Source organism: Pezoporus wallicus, unplaced genomic scaffold (genome assembly GCF_028554395.1).
Source record: "Pezoporus wallicus isolate ANWC-B61680 ecotype Strahan unplaced genomic scaffold, APGP_CSIRO_Pwel_v1 contig_8188, whole genome shotgun sequence".
NCBI lineage: Eukaryota > Metazoa > Chordata > Aves > Psittaciformes > Psittacidae > Pezoporus > Pezoporus wallicus.
Genome location: NW_026640104.1, coordinates 4,140,822 through 4,157,573, shown reverse-complemented (window position 1 = coordinate 4,157,573; position 16,752 = coordinate 4,140,822). Strand labels below are relative to the sequence as shown.

Genomic DNA, 16,752 nt, shown 5'->3' with positions numbered 1-16,752 from the left:
GTGGTAGAGAGAGAGATTCTTTAAGCCATCTGGAAGAGAAATGAATTATTCTACAGTTTGTCCAGATGATGACAGCTGAATTTAAGCAATAAGCACTAGTGCCAACCCCTTCTTTTGATTAATTTTAAGCTTCTCTGTTTATTTCTGGGAGAAATCTTTAAAGAAATCCATCCCTTACAGTGCACATTTCCCCTCCTGGCAGTTGGGAATGTTTCTACTGTATCAATGGGAAACTGTAGTTCAGAACAAGAAGCTTTAACCATGAGTTGGCTCCAATGGAAACCCACAGAAGCTGGTAATCTGTGTGCATTATAACACTGGCTGATCAATAGTAATTCAGGGATAGAGTGGAGTGAGAAATATTTCAAGGCTTGATTAGTTGTGCTCCTTTTCCACTGGGACTGTAGTGTAATCTTCACTTATAAAGACATGTGATCTGAAAGCCCGAGGCAGAGCAATCCTTGTTTCCACAGGAGGAGCTTTTCAAGGATGCAAAAGCTTTCACATCCTTATCTTTGCTTCTAAAAGCTGTGACTTCACAGAATTAAAAGAAAGGAAAAAGCAAAAGCGATGGCATCAACATCTCAGCCTCTACGAGGTAAAAGGGCATGTAAAAAAATCTTCTGGGCAGTGTTTCCTCATGCCTGCTTCATTCTGTCTCTTGTGATCTATGCTTTCCTTGGGGCTGTCATGTTTTCCCACATTGAAGGTAACCGGAAGGTCAATTTAAGTGAAGAATATAGAGAATTCATGCAGAATTTGTGGTACATCTCCAGAAATTTATCAGGTATGTACTGGGATTTCAAAATGACTTGGCTGTACAGGGAGATACTCAATCTCTTGCCTTTTCAATGGGATTTTTGGCTTTTGAAGACATTCTTCAAAATACTATCAGCTGACTCTGACAACAGGATTTTCCCTCTGCCTACCTAATGACTGCTGCTGTTTGCTTGTGTTCTTTAGCTGTGATTTTTGTCTGCAAACTTCCCTGGTCCCTGCATTCCTACCTGAAAGCACTTTGCCTGGGGTGCCTGTGTTCTCCCTTTTGCTCAAGTTCCTGAAAGAGCAGCCGAGATTCCCAAAGTATTTCCCTCTGATTGCTGGGACTGAATCCTCTGTCTCAGAAAGTCTCTTCCAGCTCCCTCTTCACAGCTCTGGGCTTCCCTACCAGCCCTATGGTGATGGGATGGAGGGGGTAGATGAGATGAGAAGGGGTAGAAATCCTCCTGTACCTGTGTTGGGACTCATACACAAGCTCGGACTTTCACTCAGGTAGCTGTGTCTTTAAGTCAAAAGAATACAAATCCTTTGGGGAGACCAAAATGAAACAGGACATTCAGAGTTGAATATTCAATCTTCCTGCCCTGCTTCTTTATGCTTATTTTTGTGTTGTATTTTGACTTTGTTGGAGCATAGTTTATTTTATTTGCTTATTTTTTCTTGTTGCTTTATTCACTGAAGCCACCTGATTTTTTCTGGAGGTAAAGGGGAGGGTGAGGTGAATATCTTTATCTCCTAAAAGAGTACAAGCAAGTCTCAGATGGAGAAAACACTACTGGAATAACAGGCTGGCTACTTACTCAGTGGTGGCATGCAAACACTCATCATCCCTCCTGTTGTTACTGTAACAGATAATATGACAGAAAATGAGGAGATATTTAAGGAAGAAATCCATACACTGCTCAACACGGCTGAACGAGACTGGTTTGTCAACCCAAAAGACAAATGGACTTTCTTTGGGTCTCTCTTTTTCTGCTGCACAGTATTCACAACTGTGGGTAAGTTCAGAGTTAAAGCAACCCCCAGCAGAATCAGTTGATATTGCTGCTTTGTCTAATGTATTTCTTCCATGGAATTAGAACAAACAACCAAACCTAAAACCCAAATCCCCTTCAATGTTCTTCCTGAGTAGTGATGATGAGTCTGCAAGGGGCTCTGCAAACGCCGACTGCAGAGATGTAGCTGAGTCAGAGAAGCAAGTTGGAATTTAGTAAGTAGTGATGATACACACTAATTAGCTGCATCACTACATGCATACTATAACATGTACTTATATATGACAGGTACCCAAAACTAGTATATTAAAGTAAAAAGAAAGCTCCATTTTTCTGTCAAACCTTATCCTTCCCATTATTGTGCCTTATGGTGGGTAATGTTCTCCTCACTGGAAGAGGTAATTCGTTATGCATATATTGTCTTTCAATTGCTTCCCTATTATTTATGTCTAACCCAGCTTTGTAAATCTATGGCTCTATAATTAACCATGCTATAGTTGTTCACACTTCTCTGTGTTAACAGCACGTGGCGATATTTAGGTCACACCTCTGAAATCTTTCATTCTGACTTCATACTTCAAAGGAGGACCTAGATCAAGTATTTGTTGCTAACAGGTGGCTATTTCCATTGCAGTGGGTTTGTTATATGCAGTATTAGGAACTGATAAATCACTTCAGGTTGAAGTCAATTTAGCTACCTTTAATTATCTAGGAGGACCGAGGCATCTCGTCTGAAGATAAGTGGTTTGAGCTGCCTCTCCCCACTACCCTAGGAGCTTGCTTACTGGCTCGCTTAGGTGAGATTTCTGGATAGCTGAATTTAAGCTCAAGATAAGTTTTAACCCTTGTAATTGCACTTCACTTTTTTAATGCATAGAAATTGAGAAAAGGCAAAAAGAAAATCACTCTGTGCAGTAACTACAATAATTAATCTTCCACAACTGCTTCAGCAGTAAGGATTAGCAGTCCCGGTTAGCCAATGGAGAAGAGAATGATAGAGATTAAACAGGTTTTCAGTGTCTTACAGCAAAGGAGGGACCAAGTTTGGATTCAGACCAAAGGCTATGGCAGCCTTTAGTGAAAACAAACATGAATGGATGAAGAAAATGAAGGAAAACATGCCTCAGCATATGAGCTAATAAACTTAGAGGCTAAGCAACTGACCTGGAAAATCATCTAGAAAAGAACAATGTTTTTGAAGGGAGAGAAGAAATTATTTATGTCATTTTGGAGGATGAGAAGAAAAATGGTTTTTAAAATTAAATATAATTGATATTATGCTGATGTTTTATCCCACTGTAATGGAAAAACACTAACTTACAATTGAAGTTTCATAACCAATATGTTAGCGGAAGGAAATACAAATACCCAAATTGAATTTAGGGAAAGGGCATATCTTCGGCTACCATTTTAAGTATCATAAAGGCCATGCGTCTGGTAGTACTTCCCTATTTGTTGTAAGTGATATTTGTAAGCTTTAGTGCTTGAGAATAAACATGCATTTCCTCATGTGAGAAACACGTGCTTCCTCACTTGGTGTTTTGTTTTTCTTAGTGTTTAAGAGACTCTGAAAACATGAAGTGCATACAAACACAGTGTTAATACTACATATGCCATTAGAGCTAGGTCTGATGAATAAGGGACAATTTCAAATGCTGTTATCAGCTTACCGTTGATCACAAGTAGTTTTGGTGGAGAAATGAAGTGTGAAGTACACGTCTCATTGTCCCAATCTGATCTATACTGCTGTCCGAGTTTCAGAATTCAATCATCTAGATCTGAATCTCCTCAAAGCTCAGGGAGTTTCATCCCTAGAGATCATTCAGTCATACTGTGAGGCCCTGGAGGCTGGCCAGGAAATGATCCCCCAGCTCCTCATGCACAGTCCATTAGCTTTCCCAAACATCAGCTCGACTTCTGTCGTGGTTTAAACCCAAGTCCCTGCAGAAGGACCCATGGGCTCAAGACCTCTCTTGATGTCTTGCCTTTTGGATCCTTCTTGACCCAGCTTCCCAGGTCAGGAAATCTACCCAATAACAGCCTCCAGCAGGACAGAGGCTGCACGCCAGCTTTGGGCTGGACCAAACCTTTTGTTTCCCCTCCCTAAATGGCCTCTTGTTGTTAGCAGGTTAAGTCCAAGAGCTGATGAGGTGCACATGACATAGGAAGAGTTAATTCAGCAAAACTGACAAACTCCAAACCTCCAAGTGTTTGAAGAAGAAGGATGCCCAGATTAGTGGTTTCTGAGACTCAGATATTTTAATAGCTTCAAAGCAAAGCAAAAGAACAGTATTCTCCGTGCTAAAAGTTGATTTTTAAAATGAACAGCAATAAAAAGCTCAGAGGATGTGAATACCTAATAAATCACAATGTTATTTCTCCCTTCTCTTCCTCTTTTTGTTCAAGGTTATGGCAATACCTATCCTGTGACACGGACTGGAAAGTATCTCTGTATGTTGTATGCTTTATTTGGCATCCCTCTGATGTTCTTGGTCCTGACAGACATGGGAGACATCCTTGCGACTGTCTTATCCAAGTGTTACAATGAATTCAGAAAACTCCAGTCAAAACTTCTAGCCTCTAAACTCTGTTCTGGATGCACATGCAACAAAGGGGACAAACTGAAATCCAGAGCGCAGTCCAAAATAGTCATCAACGAGCCCTTGAGTATCATGGAAGTGCTGAAAAGTCAACGGGGTGTGAAGAGGAAGCCAGTCAAATGCCGCAATGCTGAGATTTTTGAAATGTTAATTGCCAGAGAGAATGAACACACAGGCCCAGCGAGAAATAAGAGCATTGAGAGGTGGAGCTCATGTCCTGAGCTAGCCAGGGGAAAGACAATGTCCAGAGTCATGGAGAATTTTGACAAAATTGGGAAGCAGTTAGAAAAGTTAGATGTGCCCATCGTATTAATGGTGTTAGTTATCTTTGTGTACATCTCTTGTGCGGCTGCTATTCTTCCAAACTGGGAAACAAGGTTGGATTTTCAGGAGGCCTTTTATTTCTGCTTTATCACCTTGACAACTATTGGATTCGGAGATACGCAACTGGAACATCCCAAGTTTTTCTTGTTTTTCTCCCTCTATATTATTATTGGCATGGAAATAGTCTTCATTGCTTTTAAGCTGGGCCAAGACCGCTTAATTGGTTTGTATAAAAAGGTGATCTCATTTTGTGGGGAGAAGAAGATGCCGTCAATGAAGATATATCCAAAATAAGTCATTTCTCCTTCACTTGTAAGCATTGGCCACTGCAATGAGATGAAACTTCCTTTGCATTTCTGCCTAGGGGTGGCAGGAGGTATATCTTATTCTGATTTCTTCTGAGAATCTAATGTAAAATGGATGAATACCTCAGGACACACTTGGAGAAGGCATCTCCAGGAAGTACTTTCCAGCAGGGTCCCATCTACTGAATAACGATGATGCATGATGAAAAAGCAGAAGGCTCTCCCTGCCAGTGCTCCCTAGCACCTTTAGCAAAGCCTTCCTGTCCTCTCTCCCACCACAAGCCAGTATAGGATTTCTTTTTCAGCACTTGTCCAAGCAAGTCCCAGGTCACAATCTCATCCTGCCACCTTGTCTGCAGCTAGGGACAGCTTGGTTATGGCTGTCGGTACTGAACTGTGTCAGGATGCCACTGCAATATGATTTATCATCAGAGAGAGCTGGGGAGAAGGACTGTGAACCCAGCTGCTCTTCTGTCATGACTGCATGTATTGCAAACATTGCACCTTTATGTAGGCCAGAGGAATTTTAAAATTAAGAGAAGGACACCAAATTTCCACCTCTTTCTCTGTCCCCTGTCCAGAAATCGGTCAGAAAACCGTTCATCTCTTCATGGCTGAAACCACTTCTTTTCCATCATGGTTTATCATATCTGTGCTCATCCCAGAGTCAATATGTTTTGTGGTATCCAGCTATAGAAGTGCTTGTGACAAGTTCTGCCCTTGTGATGGTCAGGGGAAAGCATGGAACAAACTTCAAGGTGACTACAAGGTGGAATGAACCTCCAGCTCTTTGCTGACGGTCTGGGAACACCGACCCCAGGCGTCCTCACTCCTCATCCAGGTTTTACTCTGCACAGACTGCTTGACTTCTGGGAGTTCCTTGACCCATAGACAGAAAAGTCTACCTATTTAAATGCGATGTGGTGAGGATCCTGTAGTTACATATCTGTGAAGTGCATTAATACATGAATAATGCTGTATCTTCAAGATTTTGCTTATGTTATTCATAATCTGGATCAAGCTGTCAATGATAGATTTTTTTCTCCCTGGCAAAACAAAAACCACCAAAACACTCTATGAAAGAAATCACTGATTTTAATTAACCTATTAACCTGTAATTTGTATACATGATCGCTGATTGTGAATGACATCTCTAGTTATTAAAGCATGGTTGATTATGATGGAATGTACATTATTCTCCGTAGCAAATATGCCATTTGAAGCTGAGATCTTCTTTAGCATATTTACATGGCATCTTACCTCTGTTATACTCCATCTACATGGTAATGTGTATTCAGTCTTTATCAATAATTAGTTATGATTAACCACTGATGATATGCAAAATATATAATGAATGATATTATACAGAGAAGTTCTTTATAAGAATACCAATAAAGAACACAGCAGCTGGAAAGAACTCCTGTTAACTTTTTCATGTTTGCCATGACTTTGGCTTCACATACAAAGTCCCTCTGTTCAGCCTGCTCTCATATTACTTTATGTCTTTGGATTAAAATCAGTGTAGGACTTTGGACCCATGCCAGTGTTTTCAGAAATCAATGAAGAGACTGCTATGATTTAATGGGCTTTGAATCAGAGAACTGTACTTCCTGCTCCTCAGGGTTTTTTCTTGTGATGCACCTAACATAGCCAGCATTAGTTGGAATTAGCCTTTATAACATGACTAGTTTCTCTCATATCAATGAGATCTCATTTATGGAGAGGGATTACCTCTGAATTCATCCCCTATAGATTTTTCACTGACGTGATATCTTGATACCTTCACATTTACTTTACAGATTTAGGGAATTTTGGCTGGACTTGCAATAAGGATTGTACACCAAATTGTTCTAGTTATGGCCAAGGGATGGCAGTAAACAGTTTACCTTCCTATAGAGCCCATCAGTTATGGGGGATTAAAATGTATTCTACAGAAGAAGAGAGAACAAATCATATCACCATGACCCTCTATAAAATGACAGTGAACTTGCCTCTTGAATATAATGCACAGCTCTGATCCTTTACTTCCCAAAGGATACACAAAATTGGAATGAAGTTATAGGACAGGTAAAGGATGACCAAAGACAGGGAATGGCTTCCATATGAGAGACATGTAGTAGCTCTCCAGTCTGGAAAGAGGTGAGAGACTGAAGGAGAGATGTGTAACATCACGAGGGCACAGAGGATGGAATGACGGAATGATTGCTAAACATCCTTCATTATGAGAGCTAAGGCTTTCATGTGGCAGGTTAGAGAAAAGAAACAGAAAGAAGAGAAAATGGTACTTCACACAGCATGTAATTAAGCTGTAGATACTCCTTGGTAGGGGAGGATGTGGCAATTTAAAGTTCACATTAGATCAATGGGAGATGGAGCAAAATCATGAAAGAAAAACTTGAAAAACAATTAAACGCAACCATAACACTTCTGGCTCAATAATCACTGAGCCCCAAACTGGCAGATGAGGAGGAAGCAACTCTACAGACTTCTCTGTCCTTGTGTTCTTTCTTTGCAACCTGTTGTCTCTCAGAGACAGAATACTGGTCTTCATAGTATCCTTCTGACCTGATTTCAGGGCTTGTAATGCATTGAAACAGATTACTATACAGCTAACAAAATATTCAGTGAACCTAATTTCTGCAGAGATATTCAGTTTCACATTGCATGCAAGGCAGACAAACCAGCACATTCTGATTCTGCAAAACAGATCACAAAAGAATGCGATTTGGGCAACACAACACAACCAGCCTGCAGCAAATAGAACAAGGTCATTTGTCTTGTGTTGTGAACCTGAAGCAAGGTGGAGAGCTGGACACACACCAATGTCAGGGATAAAAAGGTATTTATGTCCTCTGCTCAGGTGCACTGAAACATTGATCGCACATAGACAGGAATATCCAACCCTGATTTTCTTACTATCAAAATTGGAAGCCAGTTTGCCAGATGACAGCACAATATGCAGCAGCTTTGCACTGACAGCGACAGCAGTGTGGTCAGCACAATAGGATCTGAATGCAGCTCAGTAGATACAGCAACAGACTTAATGAACGTGAAACAAAGTAGTGAGTAGTGACTCATTTAGTGAGGCTCAGGCATAAATATTTATGAGTTCATTGCTCTTAATCATGATCTAAATCCTAGAAGAATTCGCAGTGTCTGCCCTCAGAAGTTTTTATTCAACAAAACTGACATGGAAATCAGCTTTGTTTGCATCAAAGCCATATAAAATACTGCTTTTCATAACTTTTTTTCCATCATGTGCTGCACGAGATGGTGGCTTAGCCATGAAGGGTGTCATGGAAGAGCTTTTCTATCAGGAAAGACGTGACTGATGGGGAAAGAGTTGCTTGATGTGTAACCCACAAAGGATATGAGTTATTACAGACCCAGCTGGAGAGCTTTACAGATCAAATGCACTTGGCGCTGAAGGATGCTGGATCAATCACTCCTGATTGGGCCAAGATGGCAGCTGTCACGAGCACTTAGGAGCAGAGAGGAGGGCATTCCTGGTGTGGGAATTACAGAGGGAGGGATGGAGGAATGAGCAGAAGGGTGGAAAATAATCTTTGGGCAGAAAGGTTAGAGGGGGAAAATGACAGCAACAGTGGAGGAAGGAGCCACTTTCTGTATAGACAAAAGTATGGTGGAGAGATGCTTGAGAGACTGAAAATATGGTGAGGGCTGGTGCCTGTGGCCTGGGGAAGGCTTGTGCAACCAGCCCATGGTAGGACAGCCCTTCTTAGATCAGCATAGTGGTCATGGTTGTTGGGCTCAGGCACAGGTCTCACCATCAGCAGCCACAGGGAGAGCAGAAGAATCTGCAAGGAAGCCTCCTGAGGGATAAAACAGTGGCAGAGAGAACATACGGATACTGGACTGAAAAGCCATTAATGAAACCACCAGAAATATCCTTCTTACTCTCTGCTTTGTCATTCAATGAGCAACAACCCGTTCAGCAGCATCTTTTACATGAGCAGGACGTCTGAGGACTCAGGAAATTCCTAATGGGATGTAGGACTTGTCATCTGTATGCCAGTAGTTCAGATGCAGTCCAGATTTTAGTAGGCTCAACGTTAATAACTTCTGATAGCACTTTGATGGCCTTTATGCTTTTTCAACTTGTTCCAGGTGCAGATGCACCCACATCACAAAAAGGCTCTCACATAATGAATGCTAATAGCACGCATGGTGGCAGGCTCAGCAGAGGCAAAGGGTAAGACTCCAGCTGAGAGGAGTCCCTGCAGTCCCTTTTGCTTCCAGGTTCCCAGTATACCTTGTGATCCTCATTTCCAGACCACAGGATGCATCAAATGTAGCATGTGTGGCTGTTGCATGCAATATGAGTGGTTTGTGATCCCAGAATGATGGCTCTTATTATTTTCCTTGGATTTCACAAATGAAATATTTTTTAATGTATTAGTCTTATTTATAATTATAAATTTATTATTATTATTATTATCTAAAAGCTGTTCTGACAGGACATGTTCTATTCTAATAACAGTTTGAAGCATTTAGTTAGGCTACCTTTCCCTTTCTCCCTTAGCTTATGCACCACATCCACTGTAGAAAACACATTTCTCAAGCCATTCAAAATGCTAGCCTGCCTTACACAGAGCAAGGGAGATCAAGTTGCTCAGGATAAATTTCAGCTATCTTTGTTAAAGTACGTAGGTACAGACGGTGACAGAAACGCTAGGAATTTGCTCCATCACTCACAGCAAGTAATAGCTGCATGAAGACAACACACACATATATAAGATCTCATATACGAGGCCAATATTTTTAGGATGGCGGCCCGAGGTCTAAGTGCAAACTGTCATGGACAAGGAAGTCCATAAATGCATTACTTGTGCGTGCCAATAGCTAGTTGTCTGCACGTGGTACTCATTAGAGAGTTATAGGAAGTGCTTGAACAAATGTTGGTTTGTGTGCTCATGGGTTTGCATGTGAATGTGAGCTTTTTCTCCTTCCTTCTTCTTTGAATTAAAAATTTGGTCTCTTGGTAGATAAAATCTAGTTCATTTTGAGGTTATTTCAGACTTTTTCAAGCTTATGAAGTTCTCAGTGTTTGGGCACAGCCAAAATCCTTCTGACACTGAACTTGTACATAAAACTGTATTTCTGTGCATTTTCAGGATTTACTGAAGTCTAAAGGAAATGGGAAGAAATAGGCAAGAAGGGAAAGGAAAGCAAAGCAGGAAAAGAGTGACAGTGGAAAATGAATTGCTGTGTTAAGCATCTCCTGATGAGAGATCAGGGTAATGATGCTGTCTAACAGCATTGACGCATTACATTATCTGCTTCCACAAAGTCCTGTGTGAACAGGAAGTCTGAGAGAGAAGACACCACAAAATCAGCATATAAAATTGCCAATGTCCTTGATGCGCTGCTGGAAGACAGTTATTGGATCTGCCATGCGATGCCGACTGTCATCATGCTCTCTGATCAGTGCCCCATAGGGGAAAGCCACCCGCTTGCTGTCTTTTGTCACATATGACAGAAAGATTTGAGAAGCAGTCACAAGAGGTGAAGGCTGGGGCTTTGTGGGTATAACACATTCTACAGTTTCCCCACTTTATACTTCTCTTGTGACAAGTAATAGAAGTTGTTGTTATAAAGGAATTTGGGAGTTCAGCTGGGAATTTGAGAATTTGAAGAATTCAGTGTATGTATGCAGCCTTCTGCCAGCCAGATTGGTATTGCAGTTGGTTTTAGGCTGTTTTTTGCTCACGCAGCCATCCAAAGTCTCAGGAGAGCATTGACTGCCTAGATTTCACTGATGCGTAATGGATAGTTTTCCAAATACACTTGCAAGCTGGAAGCACAGGGTTGCTGTGCTTCCTGGACAATAGAACTGGCTGATGCCTGGAAGGAAACAGAAGTTTTGAATATAGCCTAGCAGCATTTTCATTCAATGTTTTCAAAGCAAATCTGAATTTGTAGGAGGCTCTTGGCTGAACTGCAGAATGTTGATGGTCAAAAGAGGGCTTTTGAAAAGGTTTTAGCAATTTCATGTTTGAATGACTTCCTGACATGAGCCATTCGCGTAAGAAGGAAGCGACCTGAAAGATAAAGCTCTTTGTGATCCCCCCATGTTGGTCATTGTATCTCCGGCTTCGCACACAGAGACAACAATGTGTCACATCACTCTGCTGATGAAAGAAGACTGGCTTTCTCCAGGGGTGATTCCAAGTCTTTCCATATTTCCCATGGAGAAGACCAAACTCTGCTATGATTTACTTCAGGCAAAGCAATATGTGGCATTCTTGCTAAAAGATGTTTCCTAAACAGTATTAATAGTCTCATCTTAAGACAGCTTCATAGTTACTGTGAAGAGAGTAAGAGCAAATGAAGGATCATGAACTTTCCTTGGGATTTAAGAGCAGGACGTGATTTGCAGTACTAGGAAGTTTGATGTACTGTCTGGGTCTATAAAAAGTGCATGCTTTGGCTGACATTTGACAGCCAGCAGTGCTTCTTTTCTATCTGCTCTTCAAGAAAAGTGACACTGCCAAATGGTTTTAGAGCAATTTGCTATGCTGATGAAACAAATATGTTTTATACTCAGAGAGATTAAGGACTGACATGTGTACGTCTTTTTACTTCATATAAAATCCACTTCCAAATGCTAGCTAAGAAGCAGAGGGCTGAGTTCTGATCTTGATATCCATGGCAAAGCTCATCGTGCCTTTAGCAAAATCAGGTTTGGAAACAAGTGACAGATAGAATATGTTTTGCCACCAATTCTTTTGATCCTGGTTTTAGAAGAGCTGCTTCATGCCTAAACTGCCATCTCATGGAAAGGTCTTTTCTATATACAAACTGGCTAAATTCCTGATGGTTGTTGCTTGTCTTTTTCTCCTGAAAGGGCTGGCTCTTTTCCTTCGCTGTCAGCAGTGACCTGCAATCAGGACATGATCACAGACTGGAGATGGAAAATTCTCCATAAAAAAAACCAAGTTCTTTTTGGTCAAAAATAGGCAAACATTAAGATGTGTTTTATACCTACATTAAGCACTCTTGTGGTTATTAATTCTTTTTTCTGTGGCGATGTTTATTCATTGGTTTTGGGCACAGCTTCTCATATCAGTTCCTGTCTCTGTCCCACTGATGCGTTCCTTGAGACATCAAGGCTCCCCCCATGATGAGCCAGAGGTTCATTTCTTCCTTGGCGAAGCGTGGAGATTCCTTCTGTTGGCTTTGTTTTCCATTAAAAGAGAATAGGGAAACAGAAGCATTGGTATTAACAATGCCATAAACACAGCAACTAAGGAAGTAATTTGACTCAGTCTCTAGGAGATTTTAAAATAGGTTTTAGAGGTGCTGCTCAAATAAGCACTTTGACCAACTTTTGAGCTTAATTGAAGTCCAGTGATTCTAAAATGAGGCATTTTAATTTTTTTTCATTTATAAGCTTTTACTGATTGGAACAGGAAACCATGTTAAAAACTGTTCTCAGTACTTCTACTGTTTGGGAGAAGACGTTATAAAAAACAGTAGGAAGTCTGTTCCTGTAAAATTCTCCAGCCTTCCGCTTCAGACAGGATTTGAAGTGGTTGACTTTGGCAATGCTTTTTAGATCTAAACCCCTCACCTGCTTTTGAATCTGAATAGCATCACCAAGCAGCTTCAGAGCCTTTCAGAGTAGCCCAATTATAAATAAGGAGGGCAAAAGGTTTGGGCCCTGATTTCACTTTCAGCAGTTCCGGAGGCAAGCAGCTCTGTCAAAGTCAGCAAAATCACTAAATTATAAACCCAGCATGGGATTAGGCTCAGACTCCTTGAATTCTGTTAATAATTATTATTGCTGGTGTTTCTTATTTTCATTATGGCAGTCCCTTGAAGCATCTTAGATAAGGACCTTAAGCAACCATCCTTTATCTAAGCGTTTCTAGCTACATGCCTGCCGCAGCATGCATCTCTGTAACTAAAGCAGACCTTATCACTTCCTGCCTGCGCTGGCTAAGCAAGAAAGCAAAAATCTTTATGGCAAGTGTACAAATATGTGTCACTGGGTGATTGAGTAGGTCTGTGAAGCAGCTGCGGTGTATTTCAAAAAGGAAGAAACCTAAGTGAAATAAGAGCTGCGAACGCAGAAGCCTCATGCAACACAATGGCATTTCATAGCAAGGGAAGCTTGTGCATTGCCTGGTTGTCCTGTTCCAGCTGTGTCACTACCAGCTGTGGTCCAGCTCATGGGCACTTGATGTGACCCATCAGTCAGTCAATGCCTCACTGGTGCGTTTGGGTGTTTGCATTTATACATGATTTCTACATATACCTCCTGGATCGTTCCTCTGAATACTGGGAAAAGCATGAGTTTGTCAGTCTCTAGTTCTTAATTTATCATTCAGTGTGGTCTGGATGCTCTCATCCAAGGTGCTTGCAGCTACCTGGGAAGCTGGAAGAGGAAGGTAATTCAACCAGCAAGAATTTGACAAGCACAGAGCATATAAAACACTTTTCTGCCTTCTGGAATGGAGAAACAGAAATGTGATAAAGTTGCAAAACTGCAAATCACTGAACACATTTAATGAAACTGACTAGGAGGCATGTATGTATTATATAGATATGTTTATGGTCATATTATTATGGTCATAGATATTATTTATGATCATATTATTGTTATGGTCGAGTATATTATTTACAGTAAGAGACCTGTTATTCTGAGTCCATGACCATCATTGGTTCACATATGAGAGTTGCCTTTGAACCAAGCTGGAACAGGCGCAGAAAAAAGATCAGGCTGGAGAGCAACCACACTTGAATTCCTATTTGGTGAGAAGAGACTGAGGGAGACTGATAGATCCTCAAAGGAGAAGCAATGTTTCAATTCAGAGCCTGCCTGGCTCACTCTCTGGAACTTTAGTTGAAATTGAGCAGAAGTATGCTAAGCTGGGAAACGTCTTTATAGCAAGAAGGGCTTGAAGCATCAGGATTTCAAGAAAAGAAGAGGAAAGCAAAGCAGATTATGGTGTCTGAAAGAATCTGGCAACACACAAATGGTCTGATAAGTTATAACTGTCAAATCTGGTAGGGAGTCAAACTCTGGACCTAGGATGGCCCTTCCTTCAATGCTGGAGTCCTATATGGATACCTGTAATTAGCAAAGCAAGAAGTATCCTTGGAGTCTGTTAGCACTACAGAGGCCTCTAGGTCCTTGCAGTCAGGAGAATATATCCCTTACTCCTTCCTGCAAGGTGAACATAGAGATAACCTCTCTGGACTATTTTAATTTACTTTTCAGCCCCAAATAACAGTGAGTGAAAGGAAGTTAAATTTGTATTGCAACTGGAAAGTGATATACACAAAATATTGTCCATGCAAGCTGAAGTTCTCTTAAAGCCCCAGAGCCTTTTAGACTAAACAGGCTCCTTGCTACCTCCTACTTATATAAGGTAAAAGAAGCCAAAATGCCAACAGAAAAGCAAAGCAGAGAAAGCACGCTACCGAGGACCAGCCCATGGCCATCAGTCCCTGCCCCAGTGATGGTATAGAGTGATGATCTCCAGCTCCCCATAGCCCTGCTCTGTCCAACCATGGATCACTGGAGCCTGGCTGACCCACAGCTTGGCCTCTAGTGCTCACGATCTCAGCAACTTCTGTACCTTCATATTAAACGTAAGTTCTACACTCTTGTGGAGTTGTGGTCACTATTATATTGGGGGTGTCTTCTAATTATTTATCAGCATGCTGTCCTCAGGTGCAGGAGCTCCTGTCTCTGTTCCACAGAGAGGAAACTGGGGAGTGGAGAGATGAAATTATCTTGTCTAGGGTTTGAACCTAAGTGGTGAGTGTTCATGCAGGCTTTTTCATTGTGATGTCCTCCTCCTGAGAGGAGGAGCCTACATATATGAGTCCTCCATAAAAGTATCTGCTTCTGGAGCTGGGGTCTTTGATGCTCATCTTTATATACTCTGCAATTCCACTTGCTTCTGGACATGCAGAGTTTAACTGCTATTCCCATGGCAATAAAAGCTGAGGTGTCATAATGTACTATTGAGCTATCAAAACATTTTAGCACTCTTAGATTCATTATTCTTCCAGCTGAGAGTTCATTAGAGTGCATATAGTCTGTTGTCTCTGCTAGGTGTAGGGCACTCTTCAGGGCAGTCAAAGTAAATACGTTATTGCAACTAGTAAGCACTTAAATTCCTAGAAAGGCTTTCCAAGTCATTGTGTACTTGATGCTCTGACGTGACTCAAAGGCAATTCTGAGTGAAGGATACAATAAACAACTGTTGGAACAAGTCCAGAGGAGGGCCACGAGGATGATCAGGGGACTGGAGAACCTTCTGTATGAAGACAGGCTGAGGAAGTCGGGGCTGTTCAGCCCGGAGAAGAGAAGGTTGCGTGGAGACCTCATAGCAGCCTTCCAGTATCTGAAGGGGGCCTATAGGGATGCTGGAGAGGGACTCTTCATTAGGGACTGTAGTGATAGGACAAGGGGTAATGGGTTAAAACTTAAACAGGGGAAGTTTAGATTGGATATAAGGAAGAAGTTCTTTTCTGTTAGGGTGGTGAGGCACTGGAATGGGTTGCCCAGAGAGGCTGTGAATGCTTCATCCCTGGCGGTGTTCAAGGCCAGGCTGGACAGAGCCTTGGGTGCCATGGTTTAGTGTGAGGTGTCCCTGCCCATGGCAGGGGGGTTGGAACTGGATGATCTTAAGGTCCTTTCCAACCCTAACTGTTCTATGATTCTATGATTCTATGATTCTATGGTATAAGGAATTCAGTCCAGATGGTTTAGCAGGTCATGTGCTTAGCTTGTAAAATAAATGGAGTCATAAATATGAATAAGTATCCTGAGGCCTTACCTAAAAACACTGTGCTAGGTATGATTTTTCTGACTTCAGCTTTCCTTTTTGTTCTGGAGCCAGAAGCCTTTGGTGGAGGCAATCAGCTAGGTAAGGCAGGTAGGCTTGTTGGGTTACCAGGGACCCCAACACACTGACAGTATGCTTGTGTTTGCTGGCAGCGCTTCCGGTTTGATGGCTGGTTCTTTGAAACTCATCTACTTGTAGTCTAGTCATCACCAAGATGCTAATCTCAGCTAATATATTTCCTCCTCTCCCCACCCCCCAAGTTTTACATTTCTAATTGTCCTGAGGGACATATGCTGTTTCCTAGCATGTGAAGCTCTACTTTCTGTATATAACATACTATATTGACAAATGAGTTACTTGTATTTGAGAAAGTCTATAGGCATCCATTAAATATAACCTAGAACTTCACAGCCAAGTGCCTCTCTCAATGATTTCTTGATGCTTTCCACCCTTTGCCATGATTCAGATGGATCTCCGTGGTGAGAGGACACATGCTACTTGCACAGCTGAGGTAAACTCCCAAACTTGGAGTGACTGACACCAATTGGAAAACTCTTGTTTTCTTCAAAGGAAAAACAAAGACCTTAAATGTGACCCTATCCTTGAATGATGCATCTCCTGCCATTTTAGTTGTATGCTAAAATCCTGGGAGATGCCTCAGTGCACTTCAAAGACAATACAGTCATTCAAGCCAAGGGAACTATTGACTCAGTAGGGTCTGTGGAGCCAAGGTCTTTAATCGCTCTCTTCTCTGTAATTGTGTGTGCAGAAGATTCCTAGTGATTCCCAGCTGTGGGCACTCCCCTTCTCTGCCACATTAATAAGGAAAGTAATTCACTGGAAAATACACTATCTTTCATACAGAGTATAGAAATAATGCTGGATATTTCATATTTCCAAACCTTCCTCAAAGATAAGTGGT

At 41.5% G+C, this 16,752-nt stretch overlaps 1 protein-coding gene across 1 annotated transcript; it reads left to right on the top strand.

The window, feature by feature from the left end:
* Nucleotides 1-485: 485 nt before the first annotated feature.
* On the top strand, nucleotides 486-5,197 carry KCNK18 (potassium two pore domain channel subfamily K member 18). The gene is made up of 3 exons (XM_057417342.1): nucleotides 486-787; nucleotides 1,632-1,778; nucleotides 4,182-5,197. Exons 1-3 carry the CDS (start codon nucleotides 571-573, stop codon nucleotides 4,991-4,993), a joined length of 1,176 nt encoding a protein of 391 aa, XP_057273325.1. The 5' UTR covers nucleotides 486-570; the 3' UTR covers nucleotides 4,994-5,197.
* The last annotated feature ends 11,555 nt before the right edge of the window (nucleotides 5,198-16,752 follow it).

What these genes read in the sequence shown, in the direction of transcription:
- KCNK18 (XM_057417342.1), top strand. Translation starts at nt 571, where the DNA reads ATGGCATCAACATCTCAGCCTCTACGAGGTAAAAGGGCATGTAAAAAA. An exon ending in CATCTCCAGAAATTTATCAG is followed by an intron (nt 788 to 1,631) that starts GTATGTACTGGG and finishes TTACTGTAACAG; the next exon opens with ATAATATGACAGAAAATGAG. An exon ending in CACAGTATTCACAACTGTGG is followed by an intron (nt 1,779 to 4,181) that starts GTAAGTTCAGAG and finishes TTTTTGTTCAAG; the next exon opens with GTTATGGCAATACCTATCCT.